The 27,372-nt window shown below is 36.2% G+C and overlaps 1 protein-coding gene across 1 annotated transcript; it reads left to right on the top strand.

Moving 5' to 3' along the window:
• Positions 1-1,399: 1,399 nt before the first annotated feature.
• CP (ceruloplasmin) lies at positions 1,400-27,267 on the top strand. The gene is made up of 19 exons (XM_070946353.1): positions 1,400-1,554; positions 6,891-7,135; positions 8,661-8,873; positions 9,789-9,962; positions 10,453-10,707; positions 11,229-11,409; positions 13,088-13,227; positions 13,858-13,998; positions 14,135-14,346; positions 16,189-16,339; positions 17,574-17,786; positions 18,611-18,815; positions 19,342-19,481; positions 20,693-20,821; positions 21,532-21,638; positions 22,349-22,565; positions 24,399-24,538; positions 25,249-25,412; positions 27,006-27,267. Exons 1-18 carry the CDS (start codon positions 1,400-1,402, stop codon positions 25,408-25,410), a joined length of 3,180 nt encoding a protein of 1,059 aa, XP_070802454.1. The 3' UTR covers positions 25,411-25,412; positions 27,006-27,267.
• The last annotated feature ends 105 nt before the right edge of the window (positions 27,268-27,372 follow it).

Consider the following 27,372-nt stretch of genomic DNA (forward strand, 5'->3'; position numbering starts at 1 on the left):
CCTAATTTGCCTTAGTGAGATAGTTATATTTACTTTGGATCCTTCCCCACAGTGAGTAATAAAAAAAAAACCCCCACATTCAATGCTAACAAAGATTCTTTGTTCCTGTTCACATTCTTCTGATCTCATACAAGAAGTCTTCAATTTACAACTATTCGTTTAGCAACTGACGTATATTTACAATAGTCACACATGATGGGTCAAGTGATTGACATTTGCAACCTCCCCAGACAAAGTCAGTGGGAAAGCCAGATTTGTTTAATAACTGTAAGATTCACTTAATATGCGCTGTGCTTAGCAACAGAAATTCTGGTCCCAGTTGTAGTCATAAGTCAAGGTCTACTTATATTCTCTCTCTCTTTTTTTTCAACAGCTATTTTATTTCTGATTCAATTGCAATGTTTCTGGGAATCACTGAGAAGGCTCCCTTTACATTTGTACTACTAAAGCTCTGCAGAACTTACCAAGCAGATCATTTCCAAATTGGTAGTAGCTTTTTTACCTGCTCCAAAGAATTATTGCTACTGTGTGATAAGTGGATCAGAAAATAAAAATTGCATAAAGTTGTTCAGGAATCCTTCTAATAAAAAACCTAAATGAATTAGATGGGTATATTTTAATTAACAAAAATATAAAATAATTGTGATTGTGCTGAAGTTAATTTTTGGTTCCTACAAATCATCAGCCTTGTAAATGTCAGTTTTTGAGAAGAAACTGAACAGGTATATATAACTGGAATTAGTAGAACAAACAAAATAAATCTTCAGATTGAATTGTGGAGCTTTTAATATAAGGTTGCAAGATTTGTCCCAATTATCAGTTACTATATGGATCGCCAAACAACCAAATGTTCAGGAAAAAATGTTTTAAATAATATAGACAAGTAATACCAGTCTTGTCTGAAATTTGATAATATTGCACTGATATATTATTAACTGCTTGGGATTTTGGACATTGTCCTGCAGTTTAAAGCTGAAATATAACTTTCCCCAGGTTGTGAAATGCAGGAAATTTCAGCTATATCAAACAGAACGAACAGGAGAAAATTGATGTTGTGTTGGGAAACTCCCTTTATTTCACCATAGCATAGACCTTTAAATTTTTTAAAAAAATATTTTGATGAAGAACAATTTTCAAATTCATGTATTAAGATATAAAACATGATTTACATTTGAACGTTAACTGTAATAAAAAATGTGGGTTTTTTTTACTGTTGTTTCAATCATCTATGAGCTGTCTAAGAGTTGTTGCCACCAAATCTGACAGGGTTTGTTTAAACAAGAATTGTGCAACCTTCCAGGCTGTTGAAACTAAACAAAAGCTTACAAAGGGGAAAATACTGAAGATATTTAAAGGAGGTGTTCCTGGGTGAGTCCATTGGACTAAAACAACCTCGAACATGAAGCTGTCTGTGATAAGCCACTTGTTGGCTTATTACTTGTTCCAAGTTTCTGCAGTAACCAGAGAATACTACATTGGAATTAATGAAATTGATTGGAATTATGCTCCAGGAACAAAGAACATCCTAACTGGGAAGCCCTTTTCAGAAGATGAGTAAGTCTCAACTTGTTTAATTGGGCTCATATTAAGCTTTCACATTTTTACTATGAACTATTTATTTCTAATCAGCAATGACTGGATGCAAAAAAGCGTAAGTACCTGACATTTATACTAGCCATAGGGAAGACATTTCAGTCTGAAAACAAACTTGCAGAAAAAGTTTTGCCTGCCAAAATCTTACCACATAAGGGGATCAGAGCCTTGCCTCTCTGAACCTGTGTGGGATTATAAACTGACTTTTACTTTTGTTTGCATTATATATGATGCAGATTTAGTTCTATAAAACAGAAGTTTTATGACTACAGGTTGATGTGTTGGGGTTGGGAGAAAGGAGCACTTTCTGCTAACTGGATCAAAACCTGAAACTAGATCATCCCAAATACTTTGTACAGGTGTGTCATAAATATGTAAATGTGTTTATCATAATCTATTTAGAGGTATTTTGTTTTACTGCTTAGGGAAAGAATCAGTCACTTTTTCAGGCATTTCAATGCATTTATTTGGGTGAACTTTCACGAAATGTCACTTGGAAATTTTATCATCAATTAAATTCATTTTAGAAGTTCCGAAAGTGCTTTTTCTGCTCTAGAGGTCACGGTGGTGGCACTGCTGATCTTTGATTGATTCTCAATCTTGGAAATGTTATGAAGTGTTCCCTAGTCAATGTGGGAACTCTGGGAGGTGAAGTCTCCATATCTTAAAAGTTCCCAAGGTTCTAGTGGTAGCAATGAAAAGCTGTAGTGAAACTATTCAATCTTTCATTTGTCAGTGTTCTTAAACAGAGAGTGGCAGGTAAACAGGAGACGTATGGATGGGAAACGGCTATGATAGCTGGGCTTCCTGTAAAATCCCTGGAACAAAGCAGAGCAATTGTAGCACAGTGGACTAATGCACTGTTATTAACATCTGCTACTTGCAATTACTGCAAGTTCAAATCCCACCAGACTCAAGGTTGACTCAGCCTTCCATCCTTTCAAAGGTAGGTAAAATGAGGACCCAGATTGTGGGAGCAATGCTGACTTTGTATAAATATACAAAAGTATGAAGGCTATTGCTTAAGGCATTGTAAGCTGCCCTGAGTCTCTGGAGAACGGCGGCATATAAATTAAAGCAAAAAATAAAATTGTAGAATATGGAATTCTAGTGAGAAGTTTGTATAGCGTACAACTAAAAACTTACTGCTTGGTATCCTATTTAAAGATGATGCAGAATCCTGGAGTAGACCAGGCTGGCATAGATTAGGCTAGATTTTTGAAAAAAAAGCTGAACATTCAGACAAATATTTGCAGTGTTACAGAAGCAGATTGTCCCCCAAGTGTTCTCGTGTGGCCCTAATACTGGGTGTGTTTCCTCTGATGCTTTCTTATTCCTTAGTACATTTCCTTACCTCTTTACAAAAGAGGCTGAGAGGTAGCATGCAAGCAGGGTCTTTGAGGACCTAGAGACAGAATGTGTATATTCACATCCTCTCCTTCCTACATTAATATATGTTTTCTTTCTCCACTGTCTTTCCTCCATTGAAGTCAATAACCCAGTAATGTTTCTGCAGAGAAAGTTGAATTGCTGAAATAAATCTTGCCCTTATATTTTACCTGAATAGTGGTGTTGTTTTGAATGAAGAAAAATATGCATCTGGCTTTCTCAAAGTTAATTATATTTTAGATGAGATCTCTTCATATGTGGAACCTGGAGTGATTACCTTTAATACACGCATATTTTTTTAAAAAAGAATCAGGATATATTTCCTCTGCCTGAGCATAAATGGAAGATAAGTTAGATGTCCTAAACAGCAGTGAAAGGTATGTCGCCACCTTGTAGACTCCACCTTTCTGATACCTGAACACTTTCTTTTACTTGTGAGAATCAGAAAAGAGCAAGGATTATTTTTAGGACTAGCAAAAGATTTCTGATAGGTTGGAGTGAAGTTATTGAACTTATATTGGATACAATGAAATGGAGGGAAAACCATTATATCTATGTTTTGTTAATGCATTTTTAAAATATGGTTCATCTCAGGTTGAATACATCAATAATAATAGGTAACAATAACTCTTTTAAGCATTTCTAAATCAGACAAGCTGACCTTGGCATTTAGCCTTTGTGTAACTTGAGGATTGTATTAATCAGCCTTATGTTTTCTGTAAAAAAAAAAGAGGAGGTAATGAGGAAATGGAAATTCAGAGTTCATTTTATTATCATCCAGTGTCCAGATTTTTATAACTCAGATCTGCTGTTCTAGCAAGAGCAAGAGAACATGTATGAAGAAGGCTTGAAAAATATAAAGTAACAAAAAGTCAACAGTGACTGGAAATAATCAGTCTCTGACAAAAGTTAGAGCTTCCTTGTTGTATAAAATCCATTGAAGGTGGTTACATTACGTGAAGAAAGCCTTATTTTACAATGTTCTGTATTTCATGTTTAATCTCTATTTAAATGCTTCAGACCTCAGGAATCTTAGTAATAAGATTTATGTAGGTTTATCTTTGCAAAGAAGAATAAGGAAAAGGACACAGTGCCCATGTCAACAGGAAGTTATCTGTACAGTTCTAGAAAGTCCATACATGCATCTCTAATTTAATTAGTGTCTCACAAAGCTTCCTGAAAAACAATATTGTTAATGATTTTTACAAGGCAATATTGGTTTGAAACTGTACAGTCCTCTGCTTCAGTTGAGGCTTCAAAGCAACTCATTGGTTAACTGAAAAAATCAAATCTGCCATACATTTCCCAGATTGCTAGGAATCAAACGGTGAAATGAAATAAAATGTAAATGCTGTGATGTGTGGAATTGTTGAACAGAGACAAAAGTAAGTGATTGATAAGAGTTAAGAAGTTAGCCTGGGAAGGCCTTATAGGGAAAAAAATGACTCCGAAAGATAAATCTAGTGATCAAGGTGACAGAATAGTACAATGTTCATTGTTCTGTCAATTTGGGCACTCCCATCTCTGCCTTGCTGTTGTGCTTTTCGAGTGGCAAGATAACTTCTAAAATGATGGTACAGTGCAGTTGAAAAACACACCAATGTCTAAGTACAATAATGGAAGTTATAGAGCATAAGGCAGAGGCAAGACAAAGTAATCAGATCAAATTTTGAATGAAAAAACAGGATTCCCAAATGCATAAATCAGACATGAACAAACACAAACTTTTATCCAGTACTCACCTATACATTTTTATTCTTCAAACTATAGTGCAGAAGCTAGTTAAAATTGGCTGCTAAGCTTTTCCTGTTAAATAGCCAGAATCCACAAACTTGAATTTCTGTTCTCAAAAAGAATTTAAACAATTAATACTGTCCATTTATTTCCAGTTTGCACAAGTATGCATAATGTGATCAAAAGGAAAGTGAAAACTACAGTTGTATTGCAATACAGTACTTCTGTTACTATTTTCCAGAACTAAGCTCTTGTATGCTACTTGCGATAGGAGAATATCTTATTTCTTCTTCCTTTTCCTCATTTATCATTCTCTACAGCAGAGATGTAGACAACTCCTTCACCAAGGAAACATAACTATAAAAGAAAGAATGACCCAGCATCGGAAAGCAATTAATTGCTCATATATCAGAGATGACAAAACCCAAGTATGGGCATCAACCCAAAGTAACAAAATCCTTTTTATCCCAAGCACCTTAGACAATCTACATACAACAACAACATTTGTGTCAGTTACCTCAGAAATGGTATACATTTGGTGCACATGTTGTACAGTGGGCTTTATCAAAACATTAAAATATAACAAACACTTATTTTGTCCAACAGTTCATTAAATGTTGACTCCACTGTAGTAACTTAGTCTAAGAGTTGGTTCTCCGGACCATTGTTTAAACAACTGCAAGCTTCCTTGTTGTCAGTGAACAGAGGAACTCTTGTAGGATCATAGGACGACTATGAAGTAGAGAATCAGAAAATTTTTACCTTAAAGTATATCCATTCTAATGTGAAAATAGCTGATTTGCCAATATATTTGCATTCCTATCTTTCTTAATAAACTTTACCAAAGAGAATTCTGTGAGAACTGTGCTTTGAATAAAAACAAAACAAAAAAATCATTTTTGCTGCGGTAATCGCTGTATATGGCTATCATACTTTAGAGCCTTGGTGGCGCAGCAGACTAAAGCGCTGTTAAGTAACACCAGCAGCCTGCATTTATTGCAAGTTCAAATCTCACCAGGCTCAAGGTGGACTCAGCCTTCCATCCTTTCGAGGTAGGTAAAATGAGGACCCGGTTTGTGGGGGCAATAATCTGACTTTGTATAAAAAAAGAACAGCGCTTGGGGGCCCCCGAAAGCCCTACTAAGCAGGTATATACAAAAGTATGATGGCTATTGCTTAATGCATTGTAAGCTGCCCTGAGTCTCCAGAAAAGGGCGGCATATAAATCGAACCAATAAATAAATACTTGAACTGAAAAAAATCTGGATGACCACTACATGACTGCCATGAGACAAAGACACCTCTATTTCTTGTTGCCTATTTATTTGATATAGCTATCTGTCTCAGACAAGTATCTGTGTGTAAGTTACAAATATTAAAACATAGAGAGCTTGCCACATAAAATTCTGGGCTCCCAAGATTAATTGTTTTAAATTCACCCAACAAAAAACACCAATAACAACAGAGCTCATCTATTTACCTGACAGCGAGATTGCCTACGCCGTGAAAAAGGCTAACAGAATGACTCAGATTTTTACAGACTAGATATGATATCCCAGAGTAAATGTTATGCATGTAATAAAGATAATCTTTTTCTGATACACAGAGAGAACTAGATTTCCTTCTTTAAATACTTTGGATGGAGACACTTAAGACATGCAAATGCTGGCGTGAAGTAGATAGCACAGGGTCTGTTGTGAGGTATGAATCTGTCAAAAGAAGCTAATGTAGCTGTACGATTCTGGTCACCTTGTTAAGGAAACGTGAAGAGTAAGTGAGTTGCACCTGATTTTTACAACCTTTTCTGCTATGGATCTTTAGCAAATCACTGCAGTTGTTAAAGAAATCATGCAGCAAATCCAGCTTCCCCCATTGACGTTGCTTGTTGTAAGACAACTGGGAAAATTGCAAATGGCCATCACATGACACTGGGATGCTGCAACTATTGTATACACATGCTGATTGCCAAGGGCCTGGATTTTTATCAAATCATTGTGGGGATGGGGCAAAGATGATAAAGTGTGAGGACCGGTGTAAGTCTCTTTTTTTCCAATACTGTTGTAACTTTGAACTGTCATTAAACCAATGATTGTAAGTTGAGGACTATCTGGTATTGTAAATAATACATTATTTTGAAAGTCTTGCACTGCTATAATTATATGTTTCCTTTTCAGGAAAGCTAGTGTCTTTCTGAAGCAAGGCCCAGATCGTATAGGAAGCACATATAAAAAAGCTGTGTATGTGCAGTACACAGATAACTCGTATAGTCATGTTGTGGAAAAACCACCATCGCTGGGTTTCCTGGGCCCGATTATCAAAGCAGAAGTTGGGGACTTTTTTGTCATTCACTTAAAAAATTTTGCTAAAAGGGCCTACACTATACATCCCCATGGTGTCAGTTACACAAAAGAAAACGAAGGTAAGATGTATACATTGTTTTAACAAGGCTTCAGTTCAGGGGTGGGTTCTCCTTACCCCCACTACCAGTTCGCAACGGGAGCATGCATGCCTCTGCACATGCACAAAGCTTCTGCGCATGCGCAGATCATTCATGATCACGTCTGGGCAGGTGAGCAGAGCTTCCCACTGCTATTACTACCGGTTCGCAAGAACCGGACCGAACCGGGAGCAAACCAACCACTGCTTCAGTTGGGTGATCTCAGAATTTTTTTGGGAAAATATATATATATGAAAATTGTGTTGTATCTTGTGAGGAATGCATTTATTTATAGCCACACTATTCTGCAGAGGTCCACATATCAATTCAACATTTACATCCGTTGGATTTATATGACATTTTTGGATGTTCAACTGAAAGCATAAAGTGGAGTACATAAGACCGAGATTGTCAGCTCCAGTTCAACCCTGGGGTTTGATCTCAAAGTTCTCAGCTTCTAACTGTATAAGGGTAGAGCTTTCAGTGTAATTCAAAACAGTGTTTTCTTTAGTGTATTTTAATATTGTTAATGTTCTGATGTGCATATATAATCTGTGAGAGAAATGTATTAACCCATTCTAATGTTTATTTATAAATAAGTCAGGGATAGGCCTATTCTCATGATCCCATGTGACTCTTGTACATTGAAAGTATACAGCGGTGGGTTTCCAATATTCTTACCACCAGTTCGCCCCATGCAAGTGCCTTCTGTGCATGCATCTGACCTAGAAAACATGGCTAAATAGGACGGCATTACGCCAGGGCTGGGGTGGTGGTGGTGGGGCGGTGGTGGTGGGGCGGGCCCACCCACAGTTGCTGCTACCGGTTTACCCGATCCAGTCCGAACTGGCTGAATACCTCTGAAAGTATACTTTAAATGATGTCTGGTTGATTATAGATAATTTTTGCTTTTTTATTTCTATCAATGGTCAACTTTGAAGGAGAGGAAAATTACACCAAATACTTTTACTTGATTTCAATAAGTCTTTTTATATTTTGAATACCTACAGACATTCATATATACCGTGTTTTCCCGAAAATAAGACCTTGTCTTATATTTTTTTGAACTCTGAAATAAGCATTTGGCCTTATTTTCGGGGATGTCTTATTATTTTTTGGGCGCGTGGAGCAAGAGGGGGCTCGTCTTGCCATCTTACCTGATTTCCAGCTCTGTCTTCCTAATCCTAACCAGAGGAAAGGGCGGAGAATGGCTGCTCATGCGTTTAAATATTTTCAGGGAGGGCTTATTTTTAGGGAGGGCTTATTTTAGTGCATGCACTCAAAAGACCGATTGGTCCTATTATCAGGGGGTGTATTATTTTAGGGGAAACAGGGTAGGTATATGAGTGCGCATATTTGATGTAAATGCAAATACATAAGAATTCTTTCTGAGAAGTCACAGATATTATTTAAAATCACAATTACTGCAGGACAAATTAAGAAACAGCACAAAAATGTAATCAGAAGGAATAACTATATAACATGAACAATTTCTTATACTTCCTAGGAGCTTTGTATCCTGATAATACGAACCATTCACAAAAGAAAGATGATGCTGTGCATCCAGGAGAACAGTATGTTTATAAGTGGGATGTTACTGAAGATCATGGTCCAGCAGAAGGCGACAATAACTGTTTGACAAGGATCTATCACTCTCATATAGATGCCCCAAAGGATGTTGCCTCTGGACTTATTGGACCTTTAATCACTTGCAGAAAAGGTAAAAATATGACAATAAAGTCACTGAATAAGAATGAGTTGGGAGGTCTATTGCGATTCTTAGTCATCCAGTTCATAGTTACCTCAAGATGCTTTTTTTCAAAAGGCAACTGGACTAGTTTTTTTAAGGAAGAAGATGTTTTGCTTCTCATCCAAGAAGCTTCATCAGTTGTGATGGTGGGGGATGGAAGAATAGGTTGCCTTTTGAAAAAAGTCCCTTTGAGACATAGAGTTGGGAGTTTAGGATGATTCATCCATTATCCTGTTTGGTGCAAGAATCCAAATCCAATATCCCAGAGAGGGGGTTGGCTAGCCTCTGCTTGAACACAGCTAATGAAGAGAAGCTCACATTATCTCTGGCTAACTGGTGATGGAGACCTATTGGATACTTTAATTGTAGCAAATGAGAGACAAGGCATTCTCTGTTCAACTACAAGTGTGCTGCTCAAAATTTCTTTGGAATTTCAAATGGAATTTCTGCAAAACTCAGAAATTGTAAACAATAACTTACTTGTTTTTCCCATTTTTCATTGCTCATAATGATTAAAGGTATAAGAATTCCTTTGGGTTGCATTAACTTTCCATATAGTACTTAGCCATTACCAAGAAATAGAATTCAAAAAGTTGGAGTTTTATAAATGACAACCATTGGTCTTTCCACATACAGTATCCATACCTCATCTAGTGCAATGATGGTCATTATGTTAATGCAGCTTTCTGTTCCCTTGTGCCCTCTAGATATGTTAGGAGTATAACTGTTAATGATGATGCAGTTGGGGGATTCTAGGAGTTATTTTCCAGATGTGCAGATGGTATCAAGTTAAAGAAAAAAAGCAATTTAAAGAAAGTTAAAGAAAGCAATTGAAATATTCATTTTCATTGGGAAATGGTCTTAAAAATATTATTTTCCCTTAAGGCACCCTGCAGAATGGAAAAGATAAAGATGTTGACCGTGAATTCGTCTTACTGTTCTCTGTGATGGATGAAAACTTCAGCTGGTACTTAGATGAAAATATTAACAAATACTGCTCTGAACCTGACACAGTTGACAAAGAGAATGATGACTTCCAAGAAAGCAACAAAATGCACTGTAAGAACATCTTTCAGAATAAGTTTTGTTCTTTTATGAACTTTGTTTGCATGAATATTCACAATGCCTGGTGGGATTAGAGAAATTTAGCTAGGTTTCTGCAGTTTTTCCAGAAAACCACCCAATTCATGAATAAGGAACTTTATGTTTGTGATAGTGAATAATTTTACATAGTTCCACAAATTTTTGCACAATGTTTTCGCTGAAACATATAAACAGCTCTTCATTTCTGCAGATATTTCTTTTATGGCAACTCTTAAAGCTAAGCTCTGCTTGGCTGATAAATAGGAGACAGTTGAAATGCCACTAATGTAAGTTATAAAATATAAATGCAAATGTATGTATCATTACCATCATTGATAAAATCAATTTAATCAACATTTCTATCCAATGGAAGAAAATTTTGTTTAATTTCACCAACCTTGATTGATATTAAAGGTTTGTTAGAGTCAGTATCAGTGATATTTCTCTTCCTCTCTCTCTTTTAAAGCAATCAATGGATATATGTATGGGTATCTTCCCGATGTCACAATGTGTGCAGAAGAGAAAGTGAAATGGTATCTTTTTGGCATTGGCAATGAAGCTGATATCCACTCCGTTTTTTTTCATGGGCAAATATTGACAGAAAGGAAGCATCGTATTAACACAATCAGCCTTTTCCCAGCTACTTTTGTGGATGCTCTTATGGTGCCCAAGAATGATGGTGAATGGTTGCTTACCTGCCAAGTCAATGATCATATAGAAGGTATGAAATAAATGGCTGTCTTCTGTTTTCCTGATAAAGACTTCCACCCAGCTCTGAGCTTATTTGAAAGTAGCTTTAGAATTCTGTGGTCTTACTGGTTCACGAGCTGAGCACATTTATCTGGAATATTCCTGTAGTGTTTCTCTACCTTCACCCCATCTCCTGGTCTTTCAAATTGAAAAGGTGGAATTTTAGTATATCTATCCTGCCCATAAAAAACCCCTGCAAAGTATTATGTGATGTTCATGACTTACTATGGATACTAAGAGTTGGGTTACATGTCTTGAAAAAGTATGATAATATTTTGTTCTGATCTGAAGAATCCGGGGACTTAGATGGATAAAGAAATAATAGAGAATAGAGAAACAGACAGGTATCTGTACTGTTTTCTTCAGTATAAATGAATAATTCAAAATTCCAGAAATCATTTCATAACCACAGTAATGCCACAATGATGAAATACATATATCATGTCATCACAGTGTAACATGATCAATGATCTTTGTCTTCCTTTTCTTCAGGTGGCATGCAGGCCATTTTTAAGGTAAAAAACTGTGAGCATCCTCCTCCATCTGATATGAACCAACACCACACTACCCTCATTACCACAAGATTCTATTATATTGCAGCAGAAGAAGAGGAATGGAACTATGGCCCATCTGGCATAAATGAGTTCACAAGAGAACCCTTAGATACAGATGAGTAAGTAATGATTTTTTGCAGGCAGCTAGAAAGAAAAAATGTGTACTAGCTTGGACCGCTTCATATCTACTCTTACAAATGAACGTTAGTAAATGCCAGCAAAACTATTTCATATAAAATGTTTTGCTGGCATTTACTAACGTTCAATTGTAGGAGTAGATATGAAGCGGTCCAAGCTAGTACACATTTTTTCTTCAGTGCAACAGTTCAGTGTTATCAACTCCTGGTATACTAGATAGCAGAGGAAACTTTGTGTTATATTGCAGTAGGATATTTTGGAGGAATTCTATGTGATTTTTAAGCCAGTGCCCTTCTCTATAGAAAATTGAAGGATATTGATGAAGTAACTTTTAATTATTTAGTTGACTTTTAGAATGATGAATTTGATGTCTTGTTATAATTCATGAATGAAAGGATGCATAAAACAATATCCAGAGCTTTAAATGAATTAAATGCAATAATAATAACAACAGTGGCTCATATAGAGTAGATCAGGGATGTTAAACTGGTGGCCCACGGGCCTCATGTGTCACATGCAGACCACACCCACCCCAGCTCTGTGAAGCTCGAACTTCACAAAACGTCATTTGACACCACGAGTTTGACACCTGTGGACTAGATGCCTCAGAAAATCTCAGTAAAGATTGGTTACTATCAGTTTCCTGTTGGAGATCCAACTTAAGAGTTGAAACATTAATTCCACATAGTTTGGTCTTATCCTGTTAGTATTGCATTTTAGGCTGATTAATATTTCTCTGGAAGAATATATTATTCTTGGCTGTATTTGGAATGTAGTAAAATTTCAAGAATGTGGATATTTGATAAACAGGACTTAGCTGAAGACTTATTATATCCAACATGGAAAGAGAAAGCTATACCAGATTTTCTGGTGGTGATACATGCTACCATTATCTAGATTAATTTTGGGTTTTGTTTTTGAGAAAGGGAAAAAGAAAAAGAATGAGATGGTAAAGTTAATCTATTTATGATATAATTTACAGGCCTGAGTTTTTTGTATTTTCTGTTGCTATGCATATCAGTTTTATGGTTATATTCAGGGGTGGACTTCAAAAATTTTAGCAAGGGGTTCTCTGCCTGGTTGCTGGGTGGGCATGGCCATGGGGGGACGTGGCCTAGTCAGCCTCCTGCACCATGGCGGGGGGTGTTTTTGCCCTCTCCAGGCTTCGGAGGCTTTCCTCAAGCCTCCGGGAGGGCAAAAACAGCCTCCCTAGGTGCTGGAAGCTCTCTGGAGCCCTTCCCGAACTTCCGGTAGGCCTGTTTTGCACCCTCCCTGAGCCTACTCACGCACCCTGCACTTGCCTGTATCCAAAATGGGCCGCATGGGGACTCCTGGGAGGGGTGGGATGGGCAGGGCCAGCCAGGAGTGGGATTTGGGGTTCTCTGAACTGCACAGAATCTTAGCTAGAGGTTCTCCCAAACCCCTGCGAACCCCCAGCAGCCCATCCCTGGTTATATTAACTGTTTTAATGCTGTTGTGTTATTTTATCTGTACTTTTTAAAAATTAGTTTTAATATTAGCATTCCTTTAAAAATTCTGAGAACAAACACTAATAAACAATAGGGGAGAAGTCCAAATTATCAATTTCCTAACATATGAAATACTTTTCTTTCTTCTGCTACATGAATGCAAACGTTGAGGTGCTTTGTTTTGTTACAGGGATTCCAAGACATTTTTTGAAAAAGGGAAAAATAGAATTGGTGGAACTTATAAAAAAGCTCGTTTTTTTCAGTATACCAACGACAGATTTATTGGACGCTCTTTCAGGTCTCATATTGAAAAGCATCTTGGACTCTTGGGTAAATCGTGTCATAATTTTGCAATTTGCAATTTATATGAACTATGCAACAATACTGTGAATTGTGACAATATGTATGTGTCTGAAATCTTCTGAAAATGATCAAGGATGCAAGAGAGCCTGCACAAATGCTACAAGAGCTATTAGGACAGTACAAATTATATCATTACAGATCATGGTTGAACTGAGACTTCTAAATCCACAGTAACATGTAAGACTCAGCAAAATCTGTATAGGTTATGTTGCACTGATATTAAATGCATGATTGCCAGTATGCTGGACATTTGAAGTGGAAAATGAAACATGGTTAACATTGTCACCTGAAGTTAACATTAAAAAAAACCATGAAGCAACTAACTAGATACTTAGCTCAACAGGTAGATAAATAGCTATATAGTCTTTTTTGGGTTCAGCTAATTTTCTGGTGAAGCTACAGATGTGGCCATGTAATTTTTGTGACAATAATCTTTTTCCAGAATGTTTTTTTAACTTCAGTTTTGGCTACTACCTGAGGATTTGTCAGGGCTTTTCTATTGAACTATTATCCAGATCCAACCCTATTTAGCTTTTAGTGATCAGTGAGTACCAGTCACAAACAACAATGAAGGTTGATTATCTCTCTTATAACTAGGACCGGTCATCAGAGCAGAAGTTGGTGACCGAATTCAAGTAATCTTCTTCAACAATGCAAGTCACCCCTTCAGCATTCAACCACATGGCCTGAGTTATACCAAAAGCAATGAGGGCTCTTTCTACCACACTCTGTCTGGAGGTAAATGCATTTATGTTAATATACCTTATCTATGTAAGTGTAATATTAATTAAAGAAATCAACCAAATGTCCTGTCATATTTCACTTGGTGGAGGATTGATGATTTCTTACCATTTCAATTTTGAACATATTGCAGGTACTCCAAGTCCAGGCTCACATGTGAAACCTGGAGAGAAATTCATCTATGAATGGGAAGTTCCAGAAACTGTGGGCCCTACGGCAGATGATCCAGATTGTCTAACTATGCTGTATTATTCAGCTTCAGATCCAATCAGGGATACCAATTCTGGCCTGGTGGGCCCACTCTTGATCTGCAGAAAAGGCATAATGCCTGCTTCATGGAAACCGGTAATGAAAAAAACTAAAATTACCAACCTATTCCAACTATCCTCCTCTCCCTTCCTGAAATATGCTAATAAAAGGGCATGATGAAAGAGGTGCATTTTAGAGGACATATTTATTATATATATTAATATTATAAATGCTTTCTTATTAAACTAATGTTCATAACTGAGCAACTTACAACCATTTCTATATATATATATATATATATATATATATATATATATATATATATATATATATATACATATATATATATATGTATATGTATATGTATATGTATCAAATATATTTTACTGATAAAGAAATAAAGGGAGACTGGTATAGATCTATTTCAAGCTTCTTAGCTCTCATCAGCCAGCCTTACCCTTGTTGTGGATGCAACTGCTTGAGGGCTCCTGGGTTGGAGCTGAAAGGCAAAAGAGAGCAGAATGCTCTCTCCCACATGTTGGAGTAGACCAGGTGTCTCGGTAAAACACTCTCTCTCTCTCTCTCTCTCTCCTCTCTCTCTCTCTCTCTCTCTCTCTCTCTCTCTCTCTCTCTCTCTCTCTTGATGCATGTATTCATCACTGTGATTTTCATCTTCTGGCCTGCTTCATCTGGCTAACATGGGACAATTTGTTGGACAGCTTCATAGTAGAACAGGCAGGCATCTCACATAAATCATCCGGCTAGTACCCCAAAAGAGTCTTGGTTTATATTCCTTCTTACACTGCAAAAATGAGAGACTCACAAAACACTCAATGGAATGTTTCCTTTTCTGCACAATGGGGAAAATGTTGCATAGGCTTTGCAGTATTTACATCTCAGGATGACTTTTTCAGGATGACAGCAGATTATCCCATGTTGATGTTATTTATTGCACTAATTGAATCTTTTGCTGTTTCATGCACATAATTGAATTCCATTGGTAATGTTGACCTTAACATCTTGTTGAGTTTGCCTAATGAATACATTTGTAGAAGTTAATCATCAGTTAAATGTTTGAATAGTCCAAGTAATTGGTTTGCAGTCACTCGAATGCCATTAAAATCATCCAGTGGATACAGGCTAGAAAGAGGACCTAATAGTAGTGCTATTCCAATGAAATCATCCTTTCTAAATCCGTTCTAAAGCATTTAAAACTTTTTAGATTAGAAATGATATACTTTAATAGTAGTTTACACGTGCATCAAAATCTCTAATTGACATGTTGTGAACGAAGGCAGCATTGTTTTAAATAATTAACCAACTCTCCTGTGTCTAGAAGAAAATGGCATAATTTCAGAACAATAATAAATTAATCAAGACCCCGAAATGTGTCCTGAATAGAATATCTGCAAAAGGGATAAAGCTGGACAATCTCTGCTTTTCTAACAGTCCTTTTTTATTAGGACTGGAATATCTAAATAGATCAAAAACAGAATTAGACCATTATTCATTTTCATACTGTGTCTCTTCCTGGCTAGGAAAATCCATTCAAATCTTGAAAACCCCGATTGATTTTATCACTGTAAAAATATCCTAATCTTTTTTTAAAAAATAATTTGGCTTTCTCCTAAGCTTTTAAATGTTATTTTTGAAATATACAATTGAAGACTTTTCTGACCTTTTAAATAATTCTTAGCTGATTATTTTTAAAGATCAGCTGCAGTAAATCCCATCATATCAAAGTTGAGCTTATATAATAAATGGGGACATTTATCATATAAGTTATATACCACAAGAGGTTGTTAATCATCCAAGAAGCTTCTAAATATTTATACTTATATATAAAATGTCTTATTAGTTGCCAATAAACATAATTTTGTTATAAGAGATAACCCCATTTATTGATTTTCCTCTTTTTCTATCTTCTGTTCCCCTTAGGATAACGTAGACAAGGAATTTTTCCTTCTTGCAACAGTATTTGATGAAAATCAGAGCTGGTATTTAGATGACAATATTAATAAATTTATAGAAGAACCTGAAAACGTTGATAAAGAGGATGAGGATTTTCAAGAGTCCAATAAGATGCATTGTAAGAGTTTGTGTTTTGTCATATTGTTGAATATAGTAAATTAGTTATCTTTTTTAAACTTTATTCCCCATTGAGATGAAAGGAGAGAGCAATGCTCACACAACAGACTTATTTATTTATTATTTATTTATTAATTAAATTTCTATACCGCCCTTCTCCAAATAGGACTCAGGGCGGTGCACAGCCAAGGTAAAAACAGAGCATACAAAATTTAAAAACAGTATTAAAATAATTAAATATTTGGCCGTAAATTAAAACAACCCAATTTAAAATCGATTTAAAATTCCCACTAGTTTTGCAAATGTCAGGAGTAGAAGGTCTGATGAATGGAGATGTATATAAAATATAGAGGCAATTATTTAATTAAATCATCTCACTGCCTAGGTACTGTAGATCATGTCATGGTTTGCGTTGAAAAGGTATTTCAAAATAACATAACAAAATTAGAAGCCATAATTAAAATTTGGTCACTAGAACCTCACCTACTCAAAACCTCAATCTCAACATAATGACATTGCTCTATGAGAATGAATATACACAGTGGACATATGGTAGGATGTAGGGTGATTATTCAACAAACAGAAAGAAAAACAAGATTTGAGCAATGAGAATGGAAATTAATAGCTGGAATTTTGAACAGTAGCCTGTTCAAATTAGTAGCCTTTTATTGTAGGTACCTATTTGCTATAACTTTTTATTTAAAAAGAAAGAAACATTTAACTCTTCTAGGGACAAGATTTCCAATCATTGTTAATATCACAGCATTGTGTTATTCTTTAATTGATATTCTGGGCATTATCAAGGAAACTCAGAGATTTTACATATAGTTCATTAGGTATTATTACATTTTTATTTCTCAGACAAAAGTGTTATCTCTTATCCACAATACTTTACACAGGAGAAAGATTTTGTGGATTGAACATAAATACATAAAATGACCATATCTAGGCTGTAAAAAAAAACAAATGGCTATTAAATAGCAGTAAGAATTAAGATTTGCTATATCTCTTTTTGTTGACTAAAGATTGTGTAGATTTTTGGAGCCTAGTGTAATAAACCTAATAAAGCAGAGATAAAAAAAAACTGACTGAAGCCACCTGCAATTTCATTTTCTATTGGGGATCCTGGTGATAAAGGATCATGTAGATGATACTGTCTGTTTTGTTAATTGGATAACATAGTGTATATATATATATATATTAATATATTAATTTGCATGCTTTTTCTTTTGCAGCTATAAATGGATATATGTATGGAAATCAGAAAGGCCTTGAGATGTGTCTTGGAGAGATAGTTTCTTGGCATTTGATCAGCATGGGAACTGAGGTTGACATTCATGGAATATATTTTTCAGGAAATACTTTTGTGAGTCAAGGGACTAGGAAGGATACAGCTAATATTTTCCCGCATACTTCTGCCACAGCTGCTATGAAGCCTGACTCACAAGGTGAACAACAAAATCCCATTTTCTGTTTATAAAAATTCTCCCCAGATATTATTGTAGTGGGTCCAAATGTACCTTTTTCTAGGGTTTTCCCAAATATGGAATGCCCTATTTCCAAATCATAAATTTGATTCTTTGATCCTGTCTTGCACTCTTAATCTATAATCCAAGATGGTATTTCCCGTTGAACAGCTTATTTTCATGAGCTTTTTTGTATATTGAATTTCCACAAACCCTATGAGACCTTAATGGAGTCCACAACATAGCTGAAAGAAAGAATATTATATTTGAGGAATATGTGGTCTTCCTGAAATATGAATTATGACTTGTGACAGGGGGAGAGTCACCATCACATCTAAATTTTTTTTACAAATATAACCTCTTTTTAAAGGTTATTTTTTTTAACTGTTAAATGTTGTTAAAATAGCAGAAGATATCTAGGAAATAATTTGATGCACACTAGGACCCACTAAGCTGATTTGGAATTGGTTTCTTGAGAAACTTTAACTGTGTTGTAAGGAAATATTCTGATTCGCTTTGCCAAACATGAAAAGATGCAGCTGTTTTGTTTTGAGTCAAAGGGCCCTAGAACCACAGAATGATATTTCACCGCCTCACTTACATCTTGGTACTACACCAAGTCTGCCACCCTCTGGAGATATAAGGGACGCAACTCCCAAAATTCTCAACTATCATAGATACCAGATGGTGAAGACTGATCTACTGTTTTGAAAATGGTGCTGTAATGTAGGTGAGATATTGCATCTTTGGGACGTGCCTGAGAATTTTTTCCTTATTTGCTTGCTTCAACATATTTCTTTCTCCAGGTCTTTTTGAAGTGGCCTGCCTCACAACAGATCACTATACAGGTGGTATGAGACAAATGTATGAAGTAAAGAGGTGTGGTTCATCAGCAAAAGATGAGCAATACACTCATCAGAAGACCTTCTACATTGCAGCCATAGAAATTGAATGGGACTATTCCCCTAACAGGACATGGGAACAAGAGAGGCATCAGTTCCACGATGAAAGGTAAGGCAGCACTAATGAAAATAAAAAGAAAACCTTTGAAAACTTTTTCTTTCCATGACGTATCCAAATTTGTTTGGGAATGATAACTTGGGTCTATGGCAATGATGTGGTGCATTCCAGTGGTGGGTTTCAATTTTTTTTTACTACCGATTCTGTGGGTGTGGCTTGGTGGGCGTGGCATGGCTTGGTGGGCGTGGCAGGGGAAGGATACTGTAAAATCTCCATTCCCACCCCACTCCAGGGGAAGGATACTGTAAAATCTCCATTCCCTTCCCAATCCAGGAAAAGGTTACTGCAAAATCCCCATTTCCTCCCAAACAGCTGGGACTCGGGAGGCAGAGAGTAGATGGGGCAGGGCCAGTCAGAGGTGGTATTTACCGGTTCTCCGAACTATTCAAAATTTCCGCTACCGGTTCTCCAGAACTGGTCAGAATCTGCTGAAACCCACTTCTGATGCATTCCTCATTCTTAAAATTTTGTTTGGCACAGAACTCTATGTGAAATTTGACTTCATTTTTTCTTTTAGTCCAGGAAATCCATTCTTAAACAAGGAAGATAAATTCATCGGGTCAAAATATAAGAAAGCAGTTTATCGTGAATATACAGACAAAACATTCAAAATCCCTAAAGAACGGAATGAAGAGGAAGAACATTTGGGAGTCCTAGGTATTGGCTTTAAGAATTTCAGTAAAGATCTGGATCTTTACATTACAGTGTATCATATTTTACAATGCAATCTTCAAAACAACCATTGGTGGGAATATCTTGCATGACTGTAGCTTAGGCAGTGATTTCTGGAGTGAACCAATGGGTCAAGCCAGAACTTTTCAATGTCTACATGGGACCTTTTATTTATGTATTTGTTTCGGTATCCTGCCACCTGGGTTGATTCTAATAGACTCTCATCATCTTTCAATGTTGGTAATGCAGCGAATGACAGCTGTATGCTGTTTTTATATGTGCAAAGACTTCTCTATCTGTACCTACTTGCATATCTGTTACATAATTACTATAATTATGAATAAATATCCCCTTATGAGCTTTGTGAAGATTCCAAACACGTGGCATAATCAAGCAATACTAGTGTGCATAAAAATCTTGATTAAATTTCATACCAACCAAAGCTGCTACTGAACTGAACAAGGCAGAGCCTCTTCATTTGAAGCTGAATGTAGTTAGGTAACCTAATTCCTGGAAAAATAGTTGGTTCAGTTTAGATATAATGCTGGAGCATAAATCAAGCCCAATGTTATGAAGAAATTGGGTACTCTAACTAGTTTCGAATAAGTACAGTTTTTTTCATATGTCCTAGGAACTTCATATTTGCCTTCACATGTTTGAAGGATTCTTGCCTCTTCAGATTTCTTTTGTGATAGTTTATGGCAGATATTTTATGTGTCCCCAAATAATGCCCACAAAATAATGCTCTCCAAATTCAAAATGTACAAACCACAGTAATCCAAAGCAAACTAAGGTCCAAATGTAATTTCAAATAGCTGGCTTCAATATTTCATATAGCATTTTTAAGTAACAATAATTCATAGGATTATATACTGTACATATCAATACATATATTAGAATGTAATTTTTAACTGTGGTTAAATTTAACCAGAAAGGTCAACGCAGGATTGGGATTATGTGAGCTTCAAACTAATTCACTTGTTTTGCACTATGAGGAACCATATTAAGTCTTAGTTTATTGTTATGCTGTACCTGATCCAGTTCGCTTTAAGGTTACTATTTAAAGCTTTCTTGATCCAGAAAAAGGTCACCTTCCCTTCATTTAAATCCTTTTAATTCCGATATTTTAAATAATTGTGGAGCTTTATACCTTCCTTTTACTTTACTTTTTATATGCTTATTTTTACCTCTTCAAGGGCCTATGCTTTTTGCAAATGTTGGAGATCGAATTAGAATTGTTTTCAAGAACATGGCCTCAAGGCGTTATTCTATCCATGCACAAGGAGTAAAAACTGAGTATCCACTTGTAACAGAAACAAATCTAGGTACAGTAATTCATTATGTCTGTCCTGAGTTGGTAATAAAAAAGAAAAAAAAATTGATGTTGAAAAGGTTACACTTTTAAATTGACCTAGACTTCTTGTAACTTTGTGAATAAGTCCCTATTATGTTCTGGACACTATAAAACTATTTGCATTTTCTTCCAGAATGTTTTCATTAAGTCCTCATTGTAGTCTATGTTATTTAATGATCTATAGTTCAATCCTTGGTTAGTTATAATTGAACTTGTAGTGTATTCAGTTGAAAGACTGAAATATCATAATGATATAATTCTGTCAGTTCCATTTTGGCATCAATTGTAATGATTTATAAAAGTTTGGATTTGGAGTTTATTGAAATTTCACGAAAGGTAATTATAGGGCTTTTTTACATTCTATTTGTGAACCTAAATGCAAAATGTATGAGCCAAATGTTAATGCTATTCTGTGCAGCTTTTCCTAGATGTCTACTCAAAAGCATGGATCTGATTCGTTATTGTTATTTGAAAAGGAAAAATAGTATCCATATTCATATTATTTTTGATGCACAGTGTATATATATTGCACATCCATTCATTCAGGAGAAATAGCCACATGCATTCAATGGGACTTCATCCCAGCTAGGACTGCAGAAAATAGTACACCTTTAAAATATCATTGTCTACAATAAATAAATCCATGTCTACAATATACTGTATGTTTCCGAAATGCAACAGATGCAACCGAGGAGTATATCTGGAAAATCCCAGCAAGATCTGGTCCTGAGGAAAGAGATTCTACCTGTATTCCCTGGGCGTATTATTCCACTGTGGATAGAGTTAAGGTAAACTCATAGAGACTATGGTCAAAATTGTTTTCTTTTCTGGGAGATTGTATTTCTACTGTAGCTCAATACATTAGGTACATTAACAAGTACAACATATTATAATTTTGTAATAATTGGAAGATTTAACAAAGGCAGCTGGACTGTCCTTGCACATCTCATTGATTCTGGAGTGGAGACTTTCTAACAGGAGAGATGGAGACTCTGTGCTGATTATTTTGATAGCTAAAAATTCAAATGATCTGCAAGGTGATGTGAGCCAAGGAACACAATTGAAAAAGAACTACTTTTAAATATTGAGGTCAACTAGTGATATCAGGTATAGTAACCAAATTTAGAAACAAATCCAGAGTGCTCGCTTGAGAAATGATGACTAGACTCAAATTATCATATCTATCATATATCATATCTCAGAATTACCAGGTGTCTAGTCCAGTTCAGCTGTTTGTGAGAGAATGTTATTTTGGGATCTGCATTTGGAACTGTTTTAATATACATTAGTTGATTTTTTGGGAAGGACAACATAAAAGTACCACAAATGTTAGCAGAAAACATTTCTATTTAGAATGAATGTTAATATAAAAAGTTGGATCCACATTAAATCATGTATAGGTTCTATAAAATCAATGAAAAGCAATATATACATGTGGCTATTTAGACATACTGTCCTAGTGATGGTACTAGGTGATTATTTCTATTTCTTATTTCAGGATCTCAATAGTGGATTAATAGGAACACTTGTTGTCTGTCGCAAGGAAGTTTTTCCTCTAATTCCACACCCCAAACTTCTGCAGTTTGCTCTTCTTTTTCTGGTGTTTGATGAAAATGAATCATGGTATTTGGATGAGAATATCAAGTTGTATTCCACCAATCCAGGAGATGTAAACAAGGAAGATGAGGATTTCATTGAAAGCAATAAAATGCATGGTATGCTTGGATATACAATTCCAGTATTTTGGAATAACAATTACCTCACATCAGTATGCACTACACAATGCATAAATGGGAAAAAATACATTTTTGTGTTCTGTCACACCCATGCACACACACACACACACACACCACTAGCAGTGGAAAACTGCAGTATGTGTGTGTATGTATGTATGTGTGTGTATGTATGTATGTATGTGTATCTATCTATCTATCTATCTATCTATCTATCTATCTATCTATCTATCTATCTATCTATCATCTATCTATCTATCGTTCTTTTTTCGTAGTCTGTATATTATTGTTTTAGCCAAGGTTTTTCCTATGTAAATCAAGATGTTTATATAACCATAGTTCAGTGAAATCCCAATTCACTGTTTTCTAGGCTTTATCAGACATTAACCAGCATTTTGCTGTCTGTTGTAGTCTCCCTTAAGTCTTACAACAAACAGCAAAATGCTGGTTAATGTCTGATAAAGCCTAGAAAATAGTGAATTGGGATTTCACTGAACTATGGCTATATAAACATCTTGATTTACATAGGAAAAACCCTGACTAAAACAATAACACACACACACACACACACACACACACAGTTTCCAGGGGTGGGTTCTAAATTTTTTTACTATGGTTCTATGGGCGAGACTTATTTTGTTGGTGTGGCTTGGTGGGGAGGTAATGTGACTGGGTGGGCGTGGCCAACTTTTTTTTTCTTTTAAAAGCATTTTTTCTACAACCTTAAGAGGTTGCAGAAAAAAATGCTTTTAGAAGCCGCTGATGATCAGGCAACTCAGCTGGGATCGCCAGAGGCTTTTAAAGGCATTTTTTTGTAATAAAAATGCTTTTAAAAGCCTCTGACGATCCCAGCTGAGCCACACGATCATCAGAGGCTTTTTTTTTTTCACTTTTAAAAGCATTTTTTTGGCCAAACAGATTGTAGAAAAAATGCTTTCAAAAGTAAAAAAAACAGCCTCTGATGAGGTGGGTTCGGTAAGCGAGCGGCAACCGGGCCGGGGACCGGTTCAGGGGTGTGGCCAGCCAATGTTATTACCGGTTCTCTGAACTACTACAAATTTTTACTACCGGTTCTTGCGAACTGGTGTGAACCGGGAGCAACCCGCCACTGCCTGTTTCCCCCAAAATAAGACATCCCCTGATAATAAGTCCAATTGGGCATTTGAGCACATGTGCTAAAATAAGCATCCCCCCGAAAATAAGCCTTTTCTGAAAATATTTAAAAGCAGAGCTGGAAATCAGGTAAGATGGCAAGAGGAGCCCCATCTTGCTCTATGCACCCCAAAATAATAAGACCTCCCCGAAAATAAGGCCAAGCGCTTATTTCGGGGTTCAAAAAAATACAAGACAGGGTCTTATTTTCGGGGAAACAGGGTAATATATATATTATATATAAGATTGTGATAGAGAACATAAAGATATATGCAAACTTGTTTAGCCTGAGGAAGGCAGTAGACAACAACAGTTTCGGTTTCTCCTGTGGCCTATTGGTAAAATTGTCCTGACATAAAACACCATATAAATACTATGGTGCCAAATATACTAAGCTCAGCCTATTGATATCAGAGACAAAACTCTGTAATTGAAGGAAGATAACCATTGATCCTTGAATGCACATCATGAGGATTATCCAAGGGTAATTAGGATTCTTAGATTGCTCTGACCTTTGAGCTCCATTTTAATTAGCAGACCACCTCTAATTATCTTGGGCTTTTGATAAGCTTTTGATAAGGCTTGTTGTTTATTTATTAGATTGGTATGTAGCTCAATAACTGGAAATAAACAGCACTTTTATAACAATTTTTATTTCTTTAGCCATTAACGGAAAAGTGTTTGGAAACTTACATGGTCTTACAATGCACGTTGGAGACAAAGTAAACTGGTACTTGCTAGGAATGGGGAATGAAGTTGATATGCACACGGCACATTTCCATGGTCATAGCTTCATTTACAAGGTAAAAATAAGCATTTTTAAAGAAAGAATTAAAAAGAAGAAACATACTTAGCTAAGAGATAAAGCAATATGTAGGACAACTGAACACATAAAACTTTCTTAAGTCAGATAATTAACTCAGTTACCTGAGTCTTCCCATTTTGGCTGGCCATTGTTTTATACTTTCCAGCCTAGGAATGAAAGCCCAAACTTCATCCTTCAATTTTACATTTCTTTCTCTTTCCTCCCTTTGTGATTTTAGCAGTGGAGCAAAATATATTCTATTTCATTTGCCTGGTAAAGATGCATGTTGTCTAGTAAGTGCCCTAACATCCATAGGTTTATATTCTTGTAAATTTGGAAATTGTACACTCTGTATACTGATTCAATTGAAAGCAACTTTTTGACAAATGCATGAAAAAAATAGTGCCACTCTAGTGTTTTTCCAACAATCCACTGCCATATCTGCAGTATAATTTTTCCCTTGAGGACAGAACAGGTTTCACTTTGGTCCACTTTCTACTAACATTAATTGGCTTTAAGTATGGTAGTAACTGAAGGTCTGTAATCATAGATGTTTGAGTTTTCTTAAGTTAGAAAGTGCTTATATGTTAAAATATTTAAAATGTTATGATACCCTTTATTCATGTGGTTGCATTCTTCCAATGAATTAATTAGTATTAGAAGAACTACTCGAATATATGATTGGTTATTTTTTTATCTCTTCAAAAGTACAATAGAACTTTCCGAGGAGATGTCTATGATCTGTTCCCTGGGACATTTCAAACTGTTGAGATGTGGCCAAAATATCCTGGGACATGGCTACTGCACTGTCATGTGACTGACCACATCCATGCTGGCATGGAAACTACTTACACTGTGCTCCCAAATTAAAGGTAAATATTAATTTGCTTGAAAGAGGAAAAACTATCAGATGCAATAGTTTTTCCAACTGATGCTATTCAGCTTTGAAAGTCATTTCCTAGAATCTATATGTAGTATAGCCAATGCAGTGCCAGACAGGTATTTTGAGGATGACATCAAGGTGGCTGAGAAAAATTGACCCATAAAATGGCCAGTGAAAGGAAGTATAATTTTATTTATCCAACTTTTTTTTTTCTGGATTCCCTGAATTTTAACTCCCATGCCAAACTACAGAAATCAAATGGGGGCTTTAATTTGGGAGTCTCCAGTCCAAATCCAACATTTTAACCACTGCAATCCTTATCTCTCTAATGAAGGTGTATGTGTGTTCAAGTAAACTGGTACAGTTTTTAATCTCATGGTGCTAATAAGCTGTATCTCTTTAATATTTGCATATTTGTATTAATTTTATTCTATTGGGATAAATTTGGGTCTCTATATGTTTTCTTTATTAACACACACACACATCTATCTATCATCTATCTATCTATCTATCTATCTATCTATCTATCTATCTATCTATCTATCTATCTATCATCTATCTAGTGTGTTTCCATTGCCATTCTTAAAAGGAGTGAAACTGTGAAAATAAGTAATACAAATGTAGTACCCCATGTCTTGAATATTAGACCTGGATGAAGCTTGCTAGTCAAACTGGTGCCTGCAAACAAGTAGATGTCTTCTCTTTGGACCTATTCACAAAGTCAGGTTTCAGAGTCTACACCAGTGATGGCTAACCTTTTTGCTGTCACGTGCCAAAAGCAGGGGGAGTGTGTTGGGAGGTCGCACGTGCCCGCCCACACCCATAATGCAATGCCTCCCCGCACATGTGCGCACCCCCCCGTTCTCTCCCCGCTTTTGTTACGTGATAACGGTAGGCCCGTTTTTTACCCTCCCCAGGCTTCAGAGTCTTTCTAGGAGCCTGAGAAGGGCGAAAATGGCCTTCCCAACCCTTCTGGAGGCCCCCTCGGAAACCAGAAACAGCCCGTTTCCTGACTTCCAGTGGACCCGGAAGGCCTGTTTTTCGCCCTCCCCAGGCTCCAGAGCCTTTCTAGGAGCCTGGGGAGGGCAAAAACAGCCTCCCCACCCCTGGTGGACGGAAATAGCCTGGAAGGCCTGACAATCAGCTGGCCGGCGTGTGCATGCACGCTGGAGCTGAGCTAGGGCAACGCTTGTGTTCCCACAGATATGACTCCGTGTGCGACCTGTGGCACGCGTGCCATAGGTTTGCCATCACAGGTCTACACTGTTTATGAACCCTGATGAACTCCTGATATTCACGAGGAGTTTTGAACTACAGAGCTTATAGTTCAAAGCCATGCCTACTGGGTTTTATGAGAGTTGCACATAAAATATTTGGAGTATATCACCTTGCCTAGTTGTAGCATAGACAAGTACTTTTAAAGCACTAGTTTCTTAAAATTCTAGTCTTTGTTATATGAATGAAAGGGGAAAAATGAAGAACATATCTACTTTGTGGCTATACTAAGAATATTGAAGTATATATTAGCTAAAACTAAATGTTCTTTTGAAAGCCACTAACTTTCACTTTCTATCATTTACAGCAAGTGACACCAGACAAACGAAATTATGAACTTCAGCCAAATTCTTAAATTGGAAAAATGGTTCTACTGTGATGAGCATCATTATTCCAAATACAGACATATTTTTTTAAATCCCTACTGATAATTAAAATAAATCTAGAGGAATGTTTTTGTATGGAAATCTATCTTAGTTATGATTGATATATTATTTTCTATTTGTAATTCTACAACTTTTCTGTAACATTTTTAAATGTCTTCTATTAAAATAATTAAACTAGTCTTGAAGGTTCTTCAAAAGTTATTATTAGAAAATGAGGTCTGGCTCATATTACAACTGCAGAGATAAGAAAAATTAAAGGCCGAAGAAGTAGCAACCTTTGTCACTGAT

Source organism: Pituophis catenifer, unplaced genomic scaffold (assembly GCF_029215685.1).
Source record: "Pituophis catenifer annectens isolate HBS135680 unplaced genomic scaffold, rPitCat1.0.hap2 SCAF_6, whole genome shotgun sequence".
Classification (NCBI taxonomy): domain Eukaryota; kingdom Metazoa; phylum Chordata; class Lepidosauria; order Squamata; family Colubridae; genus Pituophis; species Pituophis catenifer.

Bases quoted from the DNA above. Each gene is read 5' to 3' on its own strand.
- CP (XM_070946353.1), top strand. From the start codon at position 1,400: ATGAAGCTGTCTGTGATAAGCCACTTGTTGGCTTATTACTTGTTCCAA. The intron at 14,347-16,188 runs GTAATGAAAAAA...TGTTCCCCTTAG, and splicing joins TGCCTGCTTCATGGAAACCG to GATAACGTAGACAAGGAATT. The intron at 16,340-17,573 runs GTAAGAGTTTGT...TTTCTTTTGCAG, and splicing joins AGAGTCCAATAAGATGCATT to CTATAAATGGATATATGTAT.